Consider the following 14,569-nt stretch of genomic DNA (forward strand, 5'->3'; position numbering starts at 1 on the left):
CTACTTATAATAGGTTGTGTTCAATACACTGCAAATGTTACAAAAGGAGGGAACTAATCAGTTATCTCTGATTACAGATTTGCATTTTGACATTCAGAGATCAATCATTCAGTGTGAAGTAGAGGTGCTGTAAAATTCCATCGGCAGACAGGCAAAATGTGTGAATGTGTAATTACACTTTTTTAACCCGGCGCTTGGTAGAGACCACCGTTTTTTAAATAAAACGTAAACAAATGCCCGGCACTTGACGTGGTTGGATAGAATTGTTAAGCCAAGTGATATAAAGGTAACTGCCAAAATAAAGTAAACACTTGAGTAAATGAGGGATACAAAAGTATATTGAAAGCAGGTGCTTCCACACAGGTGTGGTTCGTGAGTCAATTAAGCAATTAACATCCCATCATGATTAGGGTCATGTATAAAAATGCCCAGTTGCCCATTATTTTGGCAACCATGGCTAGAAGAGATCACCGCGACTTTGAAAGAGGGGTCTCAAAGGGTGTGTGTGTGTGTGTGTGTGTGTGTCTCAGTCACCAGATCCTAACCCAATTGAACACTTAGCCTGCAACAATTCCACCACCAAAACACCAAATTATGGAATTTCTCCTGTTGCATCCCTCCAATCGAGTTCCAGACACTTGTAGAATCTATGCCATAGGGCATTGAAGCTGTTCTGGCGGCTCGTGGTGGCCAAATTCCCTATTAAAGACACTTTATGTTGCGTTTCCTTTATTTGGGCAGTTACCTGTATAATGTGCATGATGCAGTGGAAATTGTGATCTATATATTTTAAATGGAATTGGCAATCAAGTCATGTGGTGCTTTGTTGTGTTGGCCTACCACGATAGCCAAGAAAAGCGGAATAAATTACAGTGAATTCACGTAGTGATGCCCTGTGATCCCAGAGCTTGGTCATTTCCAATAAATAGTGTAGGTGGGGCTCTGTCTATGAGTTTGGTTGAAGTGGTTACCACTTTTAAATGATATATCCCTTAACCTCATCATGTGCATTTTCCACTTCCAATCTGTGAAATGTTGGCTAGAGAGACGGGAGTGGGCAAGTTTAACCATTTATTCGAAAACATTCACATGTTAAATGGTTGAAAAGCGTACAAGTGTATTGAAACCTAATTAATCTTGAAACGTTACATTTCCAATTCCAAGACTGTTATCTAATAACCGTATTTCACTAGTCTATTACATCAACTACTTCTAAACAAATGTATTTTGTAAATGACGCTGCTAGCTTAGATTATCCAAAATGATCGTTGTACAATGCCTAAACAGAACTGTTTCACTCCATTTTTGTTGCTCTGACTGTAAAAATGCATAGGTGTTATTGCTTAACTAATAGATTGCTACACTTCCAAACAAACAAACATTAAATCCCTACCTGTTGAGTAGTATTTACCTCCCTAGCAGAACGCATCTCGCAGCGTTATTTACACTTTGAAGTAGACTAATAGTGAAGTAGGCTCATTGCATGTAATAGAAAAAAATGACGGGTAATTGTGTAGGCTAGATGTACTTTTCCAGATGTACTCACCTGTGTATGTGGTAGATCTTGTGCGTGTACTGGCCTTTCTCTCCATCCTTTTCATATGGTTCATTTCGAAGCACTTCAATACCCTCTCCTCCTCCAGTGTTATTCTTGCTTGCCTCAGCAACAGAGAACAGCTGGCCGACCTGGTACTGTAAATGAGTGAAGACGTTACATACAGTGCCTTGCAAAAGTATTCATCCCTCTTGGCGTTTTTCCTATTTTGTTACATTACAACCTGTTATTGAAATTGATTTTTATTTGGATTTCAAATAAAATATTTCTTTCAGAAAATTCTAAAACAATAAATAACCGAAAAGTGGTGCGTGCATATGTATTCAATAAGATCTGGTGCAACCAATTACCAAAAAATGGAAAGAATATGGCACCACAACAAACCTGCCAAGAGAGGGCCGCCCACCAAAATTCACAGACCAGGCAAGGAGGGCATTAATCAGAGGCAACAAAGAGACCAAAGATAACCCTGAGGGAGGTGCAAAGCTCCACAGCGGAGATTGGAGTATCTGTCCATAGGACCACTTTAAGCCGTACACTCCACAGAGCTGGGCTTTACAGAAGAGTGGCCAGAAAAAAGCCATTGCTTAAAGAAAAAAATAAGCAAACACATTTGGTGTTCGCCAAAAGGCATGTGGGAGACTCCCCAAACATATGGAAGAAGGTACTCTGTTCAGATGAGACTAAAATTGAGCTTTTTGGCCATCAAGGAAAATGCTGTGTCTGGCGAAAACCCAACACCTCTCATCACCCCGAGAACACCATCCGTTTTTCGTCTGCAGGGACTGGGAAACTGGTCAAAATTGAAGGAATGATGGATGGTGCTAAATACAGGGAAATTCTTGAGGGAAACCTGTTTCAGTCTTCCAGAGATTTGAGACTGGGACGGAGGTTCACCTTCCAGTTGGACAATGACCGTAAGCATACTGCTAAAGCAACACTTGAGTGGTTTAAGGGGAAACATTTAAATGTCTTGGAATGGCCTAGTCAAAGCCCAGACCTCAATCCAATTGAGAATATGTGGTATGACTTAAAGATTGCTGTACACCAGCAGAACCCATCTAACTTGAAGGAGCTGGACTAGTTTTAAATCCCAGTTGCTAGATGTGCCAAGCTTATAGAGACATACCCCAAGATACTTGCAGTTTCAATTGTTGCAAAAGGTGGCTCTACAAAGTATTGACTTTGGGGGGGGGGGGGGTGAATAGTTATTCACGCTCAAGTTCTGTTTTTTTGTCTTATTTCTTGTGTTTCACAACAACAAAAAAGTTTTGCATCTTCAAAGTGGTAGGCATGTTGTGTAAATCAAATGATACAAACCCCCCAAAAAATCTATTTTAATTCTTAGGTTGTAAGGCAACAAAATAGGAAAAATGCCAAGGGGGGTGAATACTTTCGCAAGCCACTGTAAGTATGTATGTGTAGCTAATGTAAAAAGCCTCCCACCAGCTTAATCAGTTCACAGCATAAGAAAGTCATGGAAGTTGGTATTCGATGTGGTAGATGTTGTCTTTACAATTACATTATAAAAGCAATACGCTGAACAAAAATATAAAATGCAACAATTTCAAAGATTTTACTGAGTTACAGTTCATATAAGGAGATCAGTTAACTGAAATAAATTCATTAGGCCCTAATTTATAATTTTCACATGACTGGGAATGCAGATATGCATCTGTTGGTATCCACCATTTGCCTCATGCAGCGTGCGCGACACATCTCCTTCGCTTAGGGCTCCATTTTCGGCTGCTAAACGCACATTAGTTTGCAATTTCATAATGTAAAAACTGCCGCACTGGCATTTTTCAGCCCTAAATGCCCCACTGGCATTTACCTGTCTAACATCACCTCACTTGCGCTGTCGTGGGAGGGGTGGCAATATTTTAGGTGTGTCCTTAAAAACACAAGCAAAAGTTACAATTTCATGTAGCGCTAATTAAAAGTTAAGACTCCGGTCTTAACAGTAATGCAGTTAATGATGGCATGGATTTTGAGAGCAGAAGCGCAGCCTATCCAGCCATGACGCACAGTGAGTGCCCACTGAAGAGAGATCATAATCAAATCAAATGTATTGGTCACATACACATATTTAGCAGATGTTATTGAGGGTGTAGCGAAATGCTTGTGTTCCTAGCTCCAACAGTGCAGTAGTCTAACAATTCACAAATCTAAAAGTAAAATAATGGAATTAAGAAATATATAAATATTAGGACGAGCAATGTCGGAGTGGCATTGACTAAATACAATAGAATACAGTAAATACATCTGAGATGAGTAAAGCAGTATGTAAACATTATTCAAGTGACTAGTGTTCCATTATTAAAGTGGATTTTATGCTTGTGAATCTCGTATTTAGAAACATAAACTATTGGTTTCCCCCCCATTTCGTTTTAATGTGATTGGGAACCAAGCATAGCCTACCCTCCCCTTAATCAAGGCTGGTTTAGCAGCATCATATAGGTGTGTTTTTATATCCTGGCCATTAGCCAACAAGCCTATGAATAAATTAGTTTTACTGAGCGTGCTTTAAAATATGAGGTTTTTGCCCTCATGCGTTTTCATTTTTCATAATTCACATACATGCATACTTCATTTCGCTTGTTTGAGTAGGCTATCATCCCCATTTTCAAAGAGGGCCCCTCGTCCGTTGCCAAAGACATGCGCGCTCCTCCGAACTATTCAAACCTCCTATAAGGCCATATCAACGGCTGATTTGAGAATCTGCCTCGCCCATAGGCAATGATACAATTGACAGGAGCCTAGTTTGTATATAGATGTGAGACTGTAATGCATAAACACATTTAGGCCTACGTGTGCACACATGCCATGGAATGAGATACAGTGGGGAGAACAACTATTTGATACACCGCCGATTTTGCAGGTTTTCCTACTTACAAAGCATGTAGAGGTCTGTAATTTTTTATCATAGGTACACTTCAACTGTGAGAGACGGAATCTAAAACAAAAATCCAGAAAATCACGTTGTATGATTTTTAAGTAATTAATTTGCATTTTATTGCATGACATAAGTATTTGATACATCAGAAAAGCAGAACTTAATATTTGGTACAGAAACCTTCGTTTGCAATTACAGAGATCATACATTTCCTGTAGGTCTTGACCAGGTTTGCACACACTGCAGCAGGGATTTTGGCCCACTCCTCCATACAGACCTTCTCCAGATCCTTCAAGTTTAGAGGCTGTCGCTGGGCAATACGGACTTTCAGCTCCCTCCAAATATGTTCTATTGGGTTCAGGTCTGGAGACTAGCTAGGCCACTCCAGGACCTTGAGATGCTTCTTACGGAGCCACTCCTTAGTTGCCCTGGCTGTGTGTTTCGGGTCGTTGTCATGCTGGAAGACCCAGCCACGACCCATCTTCAATGCTTTACTGAGGGGAGGAGGTTGTTGGCCAAGATCTCACGATACATGGCCCCATCCATCCTCCCCTCAATACGGTGCAGTCGTCCTATCCCCTTTGCAGAAAAGCATCCCCAAAGTTGGATGTTTCCACCTCCATGCTTCACGGTTGGGATGGTGTTCTTGGGGTTGTACACATCCTTCTTCTTCCTCCAAACATGGCGAGTGGAGTTTAGACCAAAAAGCTCTATTTTTGTCTCATCAGACCACATGACCTTCTCCCATTCCTCCTCTGGATCATCCAGATGGTCATTGGCAAACTTCAGATGGGCCTGGACATGCGCTGGCTTGAGCAGGGGGACCTTGCGTGCGCTGCAGGATTTTAATCCATGACGGCGTAGTGTGTTACTAATGGTTTTCTTTGAGACTGTGGTCCCAGCTCTCTTCAGGTCATTGACCAGGTCCTGCCGTGTAGTTCTGGGCTGATCCCTCACCTTCCTCATGATCATTGATGCCCCACAAGGTGAGATCTTGCATGGAGCCCCAGACCGAGGGTGATTGACCGTCATCTTGAACTTCTTCCATTTTCTAATAATTGCGCCAACAGTTGTTGCCTTCTCACCAAGCTGCTTGCCTATTGTCCTGTAGCCCATCCCAGCCTTGTGTGTGGAGTGTGGACAGGTGTATTTTATACAGGTAACGAGTTCAAACAGGTGCAGTTAATACAGGTAATGAGTGGAGAACAGGAGGGCTTCTTAAAGAAAAACTAACAGGTCTGTGAGAGCCGGAATTCTTACTGGTTGGTAGGTGATCAAATACTTATGTCATGCAATAAAATGCGTATTAATTACTTTAAAATCGTACAATGTGATTTTCTGGATTTTTGTTTTAGATTCCGTCTCTCACAGTTTAAGTGTACCTATGATAAAAATTGCAGACCTCTACATGCTTTGTAAGTAGGAAAACCTGCAAAATCGGCAGTGTATCAAATACTTGTTCTCCCCACTGTATGTGATTTATGATATCATGCTTCTGACTCAATAATTATAAATATTGTTGCTGGTTTAAAAAGCAGATTGGTTTTGTTTAATTTGATAAATCTCCCGAGTGGCGCTAGTAGCTGTGCCACTAGAGATCCTGGTTCGAATCCAGGCTCTGTCATAGCTGGCCGTGACCGGGAGACCCATGGGGTGGCGCACAATTGGCCCAGCGTCGTCCAGGGTAGGGGAGGGAATGGCCGGCAGGGATGGAGCTCAGTTGGTTGAGCATGGCGTTTGCAATGCCAGGGTTGTGGGTTCGATTCCCACGGGGGGCCAGTATGAAAAATAAAATAAATAATGTATGCACTCTAACTGTAAGTCGCTCTGGGTAAGAGCGTCTGCTAAATGACTATTTTTTTTTTTTTTATTAATAAAAAAAAAAAAAAATCAAACTTATTACGAATATTCAGCATTCATGGGTTTATTGTGATAAAGTAGGCTGCTACATGGCTTGAATGCGATGCAATTTCATCTGCCATTTGTGGAAAAGTGCAAATATGATCTGTAAGATGGTTCTATAATGTTTATAAAACATTACATTTGCCAGTAGTATAATGGACACTTCCCCTTTCTCTTTATATTGGATCTGTATCCTGCTACTGTGAAAAGTTTGGATGCGCATAAAACCCTCCATAGTCTAAGATGCCTTGTCTGAATGATTCGCCCACAGGGAGCAATTACAGTGCCTGTAAATGTATTTAGACATATCCTATTTAAAACACGTTGTCGTTTAGTTTTTATTAGAATTTGATTCGAATTATAGTCTTTTTAGGCAGCCTAGTGAACAGCCTAGTGAATTTAATCTTGCTTATTGACTACATTTGGCATGTCCATGTCCAGACTGCACAGTAGGCCTAGCCCCGATATCAGTGCAAATGCTATAACCTATTTAACAATGTATGTCCATACTAAAGCAATGCAATTAGAAAAATGTTGACTGCAAACATGTTCAACATATATAGGCTATTTAACAATCTAGGCTACAACGAACTAACATTCGAATTAGAGTTGATGACAACGCAATACATAAAAAAACGTAAACATACAACTTGAAACAACCACATATTTAGCCATGGAGCACGTTCTGATTGGCGAGTGAGGGGCAAGCCTCGACACTCGCCATCATCAAAACCCAGCCCTTTCGCGCCACCACCAGCAACTGCGCCTATAACTGTGGTGGTGAAAATAGCAAAACTATTTCTGACACACACCCCCAAACCTATAGCACTACCACCAGCGCTTAGATTTACCACTGCATTAGGACTGTTAAAATAAAGCCCAGAGTTTCAGGCTATTGTTTGCGGCCTGTGGAATGTTGTCCCACTCCTCTTCAATGGCTGTGTGAAGTTACTGGATATTGGCGGGAACTGGAACACGCTGTCTACACGTCGATCCAGAGCATCCCAAACATGCTCAAAGGGTGACGTCTGGTGAGTATGCAGGCCATTGAAGAACTGGGACATTTTCAGCTTCAAGGAATTGTGCATAGATCCTTGCGACGTGGGGCCATGCATTATCATGCTGAAACATTAGGTGATGGCGGTGGATGAATGGCATGACAATGGGCCTCAGGATCTCCTCACGGTATCTGTGCATTCAAATTGCCATCGATAAAATGCAATTGTGTTCATTTTCCGTAGCTTATGTCTGCCCATACCATAACCCCACCGCCACCATGGGGCACTCTGTTCACAACGTTGACATTAGTAAACCACTCGCCCACACGATGCCATCTGCCCGGTACAGTTGAAACCGGGATTTATCCATGAAGAGCACACTTCTCCAGCGTACCAGTGGCCATCGAAAGTGAGCATTTGCCCACTGAAGTCTGTTACGACGCCAAACTGCAGTCAGGTCAAGACCCTGGCTAGGACGACGAGCATGCAAATGAGCTTGCAAACAGACAGTTTCTGACAGTTTGCGCATAAATTCTTCAGTTGTGCAAACCCACAGTTTCATCAGCTATCCGGGTGGCTGGTCTCTGACGATCCCGCAGGTGAAGAAGCCGGATGTGGAGGTCCTGAGCTGGCGTGGTTACACGTGGTCTGCGGTTGTGAGGCCGGTTGGACGTACTGCCAAATTCTCTAAAATGACATTGGAGGCGGCTTATGGTAGAGAAATTAACATTTAATTATCTGGCAACATCTCTGGTGGACATTCCTGCAGTCAGCATGCCAAATGCACGCTCCATCAAAACTTGAGACATCTGTGGCATTGTGTTGTATGACAAAACTGCACATTTTAGTGGCTTTTTATTGTCCCCAGCACAAAGTGCACCTGTGTAATGATCATGCCGTTTAATCAGCTTCTTGATATGCCACACCTGTCAGGTGGATGTAAACAAATGTGTTTACAAAATTTGCGAGAAGAAAAACGTTGTGCCTATGGAAACATTTTGGGATCTTTTATTTCAGCTCATGAAATATGGGCCCAACACTTCACATGTTGCGTTTATATTTTTGTTCGGTGTATGTGTTGTTTGGCTAAACGAAATATTGAAACCATGGTCTTACCTCTTCAACTGAACAGGGCAACAGCACTTGGCTACCAAGAGATGGAGGATGAAGAAAAAAGGGACATACATGTCAATACAATTGGCAAAGCAGTTATTGTGGTAACATTAGCAGAGTTTACTCAACTCCACGATATGTTGAGTAAACTCGGCTATGGACCATAGTACGGTAACATCAGCTCGTGTTATGGTTGATTAGACACCCCACACGTTAGCATAGCCGCTAGCTAGCTAACTACGAACAAGCCAGCTAATTCAACCAGGTTCGAAATTGGCAGAGCCGTTATCGTTAGCTAGCTTGAGACAGTGGCTAGCTAACGTTAGCTATATTTATACACCAAGTAACGTTAGTTAGCTAGCTATCACCCACCATTCAACATTTCTGAAACCTGTCATCGGCTCAAGGAGTGCCATACTGTAGTGATTTAACTAGCTATTTATGTCCCAAAATTGCGAGTTACAGTAGCTAGTCTAATAGACAGCCAGTATTATCGAACACAAAAATTGACATTGCTTAGCTAACTAGTTGAAGCTGGGTAGCTAACGTTAGCTACTAACGGTAGAAGCTAGCCAGTCGCTAACATTACCGCTAACCAAATCACTGCTTCACATTCCTCCTTGCATTAGCTATTTAATGTATTCTATGCATTAAATAACACACATTTGTATATATTGTGTTAACGATTAAGAGTCGGGATGGAAGCAATGATATAAATAGAATTCGCGTGCATAATGTACTCACTATTCCTTTATGAGTACCATCCCGAACCTGGACTGAACAACTGCTTCTTCTTCTTCTTCTTCTTAAAATTTGTATTGGCGGATCGCAAACGAGGCGCATACACCGTCCCCTACTGTACTGGAGTGTTAGACCGGTCACGGCCTCCCTTCTCCCTCTCCTGCTCCTGCTCCTTCTTCTTCTTCTTCAGTTGGGTATATCGGCGGTTGGCATCCGACGTTATGGTGCGTTACCGCCACCTACTGTACTGTAGTGTGGGCTAGAGACCGGGAGAAACTAAATCCTACATGCTTAAAAAAGATAACAAAATATTTGAGACTATATCTAACGACATTCTACTCAATATACTCTTTAAACTAATGTCCTGTATCCCCTTTCCCCTCATACTAGATCTCATCCTCTCTCTTTCCCTCTGATACTGCCCACACTGTAGCAATACATGCTCCACGGTCTCTGTTTCCTGACAATAATCACACTTTCCTGTTGGATGCTTTCCTATCACATTTCATGTCTTATTCAACTGGCTGTGTCCCACCCTTAATCTTGTAAAAATAGCCTCCTCTCTTCTGTCCCTTCCTGCCGTCCTCCCCTCCCCGACTTTCCTCTGTACTTGAAATAAATGCCTTCCCTTATTATCTCTATTCCACTGCTCCAGCCATCTCTGCACCATCACTGTATATATCAGTCTTTTTGCCTCTGCCTTGCTCAATTGAAACTTCAACATCAACATCCCCACTACTAAGTGCTTGTTTAGCCTGTTCATCTACTGCCTTGTTCCCCTCCACCCCCACATGGGCTGGGACCCAAGTAAATCTTATCTGAATACCCATCTGTTTAATCCTGCCATGGGGTTTGTAGCACCTCATAAAGCAGGTAGTGTCTGCTACGTGAGCTAAAGGACTGGAGACTCATTAACACTGCACATGAATCAGAGCAAATAACTACTCTGTCTTGTTTGACTTCCTCCACCCATTGCAAGGCCGTATATACAGCCAGATGATCTGTAATACGTTTCCTGACTTCCACCCCACATTCCTGCACTACAAATGCTGACCCAGTACATCCTGTCCTTGGATCTTTTGAACCATCTGTGAAAATGGCCACAAAATCCTGATGCACAGTTTCCAGACGTCTCTTAAAGAAATCAGATGGATCAACACCCTCCCTATCTTTCTGTAGTCTCTCCAACACTTCTAGATCAACTACTGGAGGCGGGAGTAGCCATGGTGGATTTAAAGGAATAACTAATGTTGGACTAAACTCCCTTCCATACAGTTCCATCTCCTTCGCCTGGGTATTACCCACCCACCCAAAGCTTGTGTTCTGTCTGCTCATGTTCCCAGCATGCCTGTAAAATCCCTTTCGCAGGACAAGACAATAATTAATTGCCAGCTGCTGTCTCCTAATCTGCAATGGCATATCCCCCATCTCCACCGGAGATGATTGTGGACTACAGGAAAAAAAAGAGGACTGAGCACGCCCCCATTCTCATCGACGGGGCTGTAGTGGAACAGGTTGAGAGCTTCAAGTTCCTTGGTGTCCACATCACCAACGAACTATCATGGTCCAAACACACCAAGACAGTTGTGAAGAGGGCACGACAAAGCCTATTTCCCCTCAGGAGACTAAAAAGATTTGGCATGGGTCCTCAGATCCTCAAAAAATTCTACAGCTGCACCATCGAGAGCATCCTGACTGGTTGCATCACCGCCTGGTATGGCAACTGCTTGGCCTCTGACCGCAAGGCACTACAGAGGGTAGTGCGTACGGCCCAGTACATCACTGGGGCAAAGCTTCCTGCCATCCAGGACCTCTATACCAGGCGGTGTCAGAGGAAGGCCCTCAAAATTGTCAAAGACTCCAGCCACCCTAGTCATAGACTGTTCTCTCTGCTACTGCACGGCAAGCGGTACCGGAGTGCCAAGTCTAGGTCCAAAAGACTTCTCAACAGCTTCTAGCCCCAAGCCATAAGACTCCTGAACAGCTAATCATGTCTACCCGGACTATTTGCACTGCCCCCCCCCACCCCATCCTTTTTACGCTGCTGCTACTCTGTTAAGTATTTATGCATAGTCACTTTAACTCTACCCACATGTACATATTACCTCAATTACCTCAACTAGCCGGTGCCCCCGCACATTGACTCTGCAACGGTACCCCCCTGTATATATAGCCTCCCTACTGTCACTTTATTTTACTTCTGCTCTTTTTTTCTCAACACTTTTTTTGTTGTTGTTTTATTCTTCTTCTTATTATTTTTTTTAAATAAATGCACTGTTGGTTAAGGGCTGTAAGTAAGCATTTCACTGTAATGTCTGCACCTGTTGTATTCGGCGCATGTGACCAATAAAATTTGATTTGATTTGATTTAATGCAGCCACTGGGGACGTCCGAAACGCCCCACTACATATTCTGAGTCCTTGCCCCTGTATGACATCTAGCCTTTCCAGTGAGGTCCGGGCTGCCGAACCATATGCTATACTGCCATAGTCTATTACAGATCAGCTCCTGCTCCTGCTTCTTCTCCTTCTCCTTCTCCTTCTCCTTCTCCTTCTCCTTCTCCTTCTCTTTCTTTTCTTCTTCTTCTTCTTCTTCTTATTCTTCTTCTTCTTCTTCTTCTTCTTCTTCTTCTTCTTCTTCTTCTTCTTCTTCTTCTTCTTCTTCTTCTTCTTCTTCTTCTTCTTCTTCTTCTATGATGTAATGGCGGTCCGCAAACCAACGTTAAAGGTGCATGCCACCACCTACTGTGCTGGAGTGTGTGGTCAATCACGGTTGACAACATTTCTAAATCCGCCTACCTAACTCAGTACTTATGAGAAAACAAAAAAGAGCCCTACTAACTTCTAATAGACCCTCCCCCATCCCAAAAATCAATTCCAAGCCCCCCCAACCCCGTCCAACCTCAATGACCCTACACTTCAATATTTTTCTCTCTTCAACATACTTACAACAATATAACAACACATGCTCCACCGTTTCATCGACCATACACTCCAGACACAAACCATTCGCATTCTTGCCAACCAGATGTAATGACGAGTTCAATGTACAATGTCCTAAGCGCAATCAAGCAAACACCACCTTCCTTCCTAATCTGACCTTTGAATCTTGGTCAACCGACCTTTCTTTGGAGGGCATATAAATGCCGGCTCTTGTGCTCAGAGTCCCATCTCTTCGGCCACACATCTATCATAATGGAGCTGATCTTACATTTGGCCTCACCTCTACCCAGTGTAACATTAATATCAATTATATCTCGTTTTCAAAGCTCTTTTGGCTAACTGGTCTACAATTTCATTCCCTTCCACACCCGAATGTGCTGGGACCCAGCAGAATCTCACTACTACACCCATTCTCTCAATTCTCCATAATAACATTAATACCTCCAAAAGTAGGTCACTCCTATTAGATTTACCAGATGATAAACTATTCAATACTGTTGTGGAAAATAACCACTATTCATTATTACAAATAAGGTCTTACAGAGTTTTTGTTACATCAAGAAATGACTTTATTAAAGTTTTCAACAAAGCCGATACCAGTCTGCAGAATGGCACCCCGTTCTCCATTCCTCACGTCACATTGTATACCATCATCCCCAACTCTTCTAGCTCAAAATCCCTCCCTCTTCAGTTTCCCGCTCTTTATCACTCCACACCCACTTCCTTTGTCCCTGAGGACGGCTGAACTATTACTCCAACCAATCACTCGCTCCCCTGTCTTGCACACACACTCATGTTTAGTTTAAAAATGACAAGGCCCTAAATTCTTGAATCACACACCAACCTCACCCCCTCATGCTGTAATCAATCAAGAAGATACCAAGGAGACAAAGGTCTAGCCCAAACTCTATTCAACCCTGGTGCCGCTCCCTTCACTGTGTTTGAAGAGAGAGACAAAAGGCCACAAGCTAGTTTCAGTCTCTCATCAGATAAGACAGCCATGGATTTAAGTAAGAGCAAGCACTCTGACCCTAGGGCAGATTCCCTCTCTACTCACCCACACAGTGAAATTAAATGACCCAATACAATTCCTGGCACAGTAACAAAGAATTCTAACTTTATGCTCTTGATTAACCCAGTTCTACAGCATAGTCCATTAAACTCTACAGTTCATTAATAATAATTCACCACAATACAAACAGAGAATCTGAGCATACTATAATTCATTATTTTTTCATGATATCCAATTGCAATCTTCTCTCAATTGCAACTCCCCAATGGGCTCGGGAGAGGTCAAGTCATGCATCCTCCAAACCAACGTGTCAGAGGAAACACAATTCAACTGACGACCGAAGTCAGCCTGCAGGCACCAAGCCCACCCAAGTAAAGCCCCCCCGGCCAAACCTTCCCCAATTGTGCGGCACCCTATTGGACTCCCGGTCATGACACAGCCTGGGATCGAACCCCGGTCTGTGGTGACGCCTCAAGCACTGTGATGCAGTGACTTAGACCGCTGTGCCACTCGAGAGGCCAGACATACTATAATTCTAACAGGTTATACGTCCTCCACCCACTGGAGGGAACGCCTCCCTACTAATCATTTTTTTCTTATCTAGCCATGTGTTTCCGCATACTGTTCTGGTCCCAGTTTCCCAAAAGCATCTAAAGGCTAAATCTATGTTTAGAACCTTAAATAGAGCCCCACTGTGGAGGTGTCATTATAAACTCAGCAAAAAAAGAAATGTCCCTTTTTCAGGACCCTGTCTTTCAAAGATAATTCGTAAAATTCCAAATAACTTCACAGATCTTCATTGTAAAGGGTTTAAACACTGTTTCCCATACTTGTTCAATTAACCATAAACAATTAATGAACATGCACCTGTGGAACGGTCGTTAAGACACTAACAGCTTACAGACGATAGGCAATTAAGGTCACAGTTATGAAAACTTAGGACACTAAAGAGAACTTTCTACTGACTCTGAAAAACACCAAAAGAAAGATGCCCAGGGTCCCTGCTCATCTGCGTGAACGTGCCTTAGGCATGCTGCAAGGAGGCATGAGGAATGCAGATCTGGCCAGGGCAATAAATTGCAATGTCCGTACTGTGAGACGCCTAAGACAGTGCTACAGGGAGACAGGACAGACAGCTGATCGTCCTCGCAGTGGCAGACCACGTGTAACAACACCTGCACAGGATCGGTATTTACACATGTTAGGTTTGCTGAAAATAAATGCAGTTGACAGTGAGAGGACGTTTCTTTTTTTGCTGAGTTTACCTATAAAACCTACCATCAAACAAGGACATGGTTCCAATCGTTTTTCCACCATTCATTTTTCCCATAGGGAATTTTATGTAGAAACACTTTTTAAAAAAAGCTGTGTTTTTGGGTAGCCTTACCCTGGTGTGACGTTTTGATAACC

At 42.8% G+C, this 14,569-nt stretch overlaps 1 protein-coding gene across 1 annotated transcript in view; it reads right to left on the bottom strand.

The window, feature by feature from the left end:
* The window catches only part of LOC311103730 (phosphatidylinositol transfer protein beta isoform-like), a 47,294-nt gene extending 38,028 nt beyond the window's left edge, over nucleotides 1-9,266 (bottom strand). The window contains exons 1-3 of the mRNA XM_084145348.1: nucleotides 9,209-9,266; nucleotides 8,468-8,498; nucleotides 1,547-1,692 (exon numbers count right to left, since the gene is read on the bottom strand). Of these exons, the coding sequence (XP_084001474.1) occupies nucleotides 1,547-1,692; nucleotides 8,468-8,498; nucleotides 9,209-9,228 (197 nt within the window). The 5' untranslated portion in view covers nucleotides 9,229-9,266. The remainder of the gene's footprint in view (nucleotides 1-1,546; nucleotides 1,693-8,467; nucleotides 8,499-9,208) is intronic.
* Between the last annotated feature and the right edge of the window lie 5,303 nt (nucleotides 9,267-14,569).

Source organism: Coregonus lavaretus (genome assembly GCF_964263955.1).
Source record: "Coregonus lavaretus genome assembly, chromosome: 28".
NCBI classification, from domain to species: Eukaryota; Metazoa; Chordata; class Actinopteri; order Salmoniformes; family Salmonidae; genus Coregonus; species Coregonus lavaretus.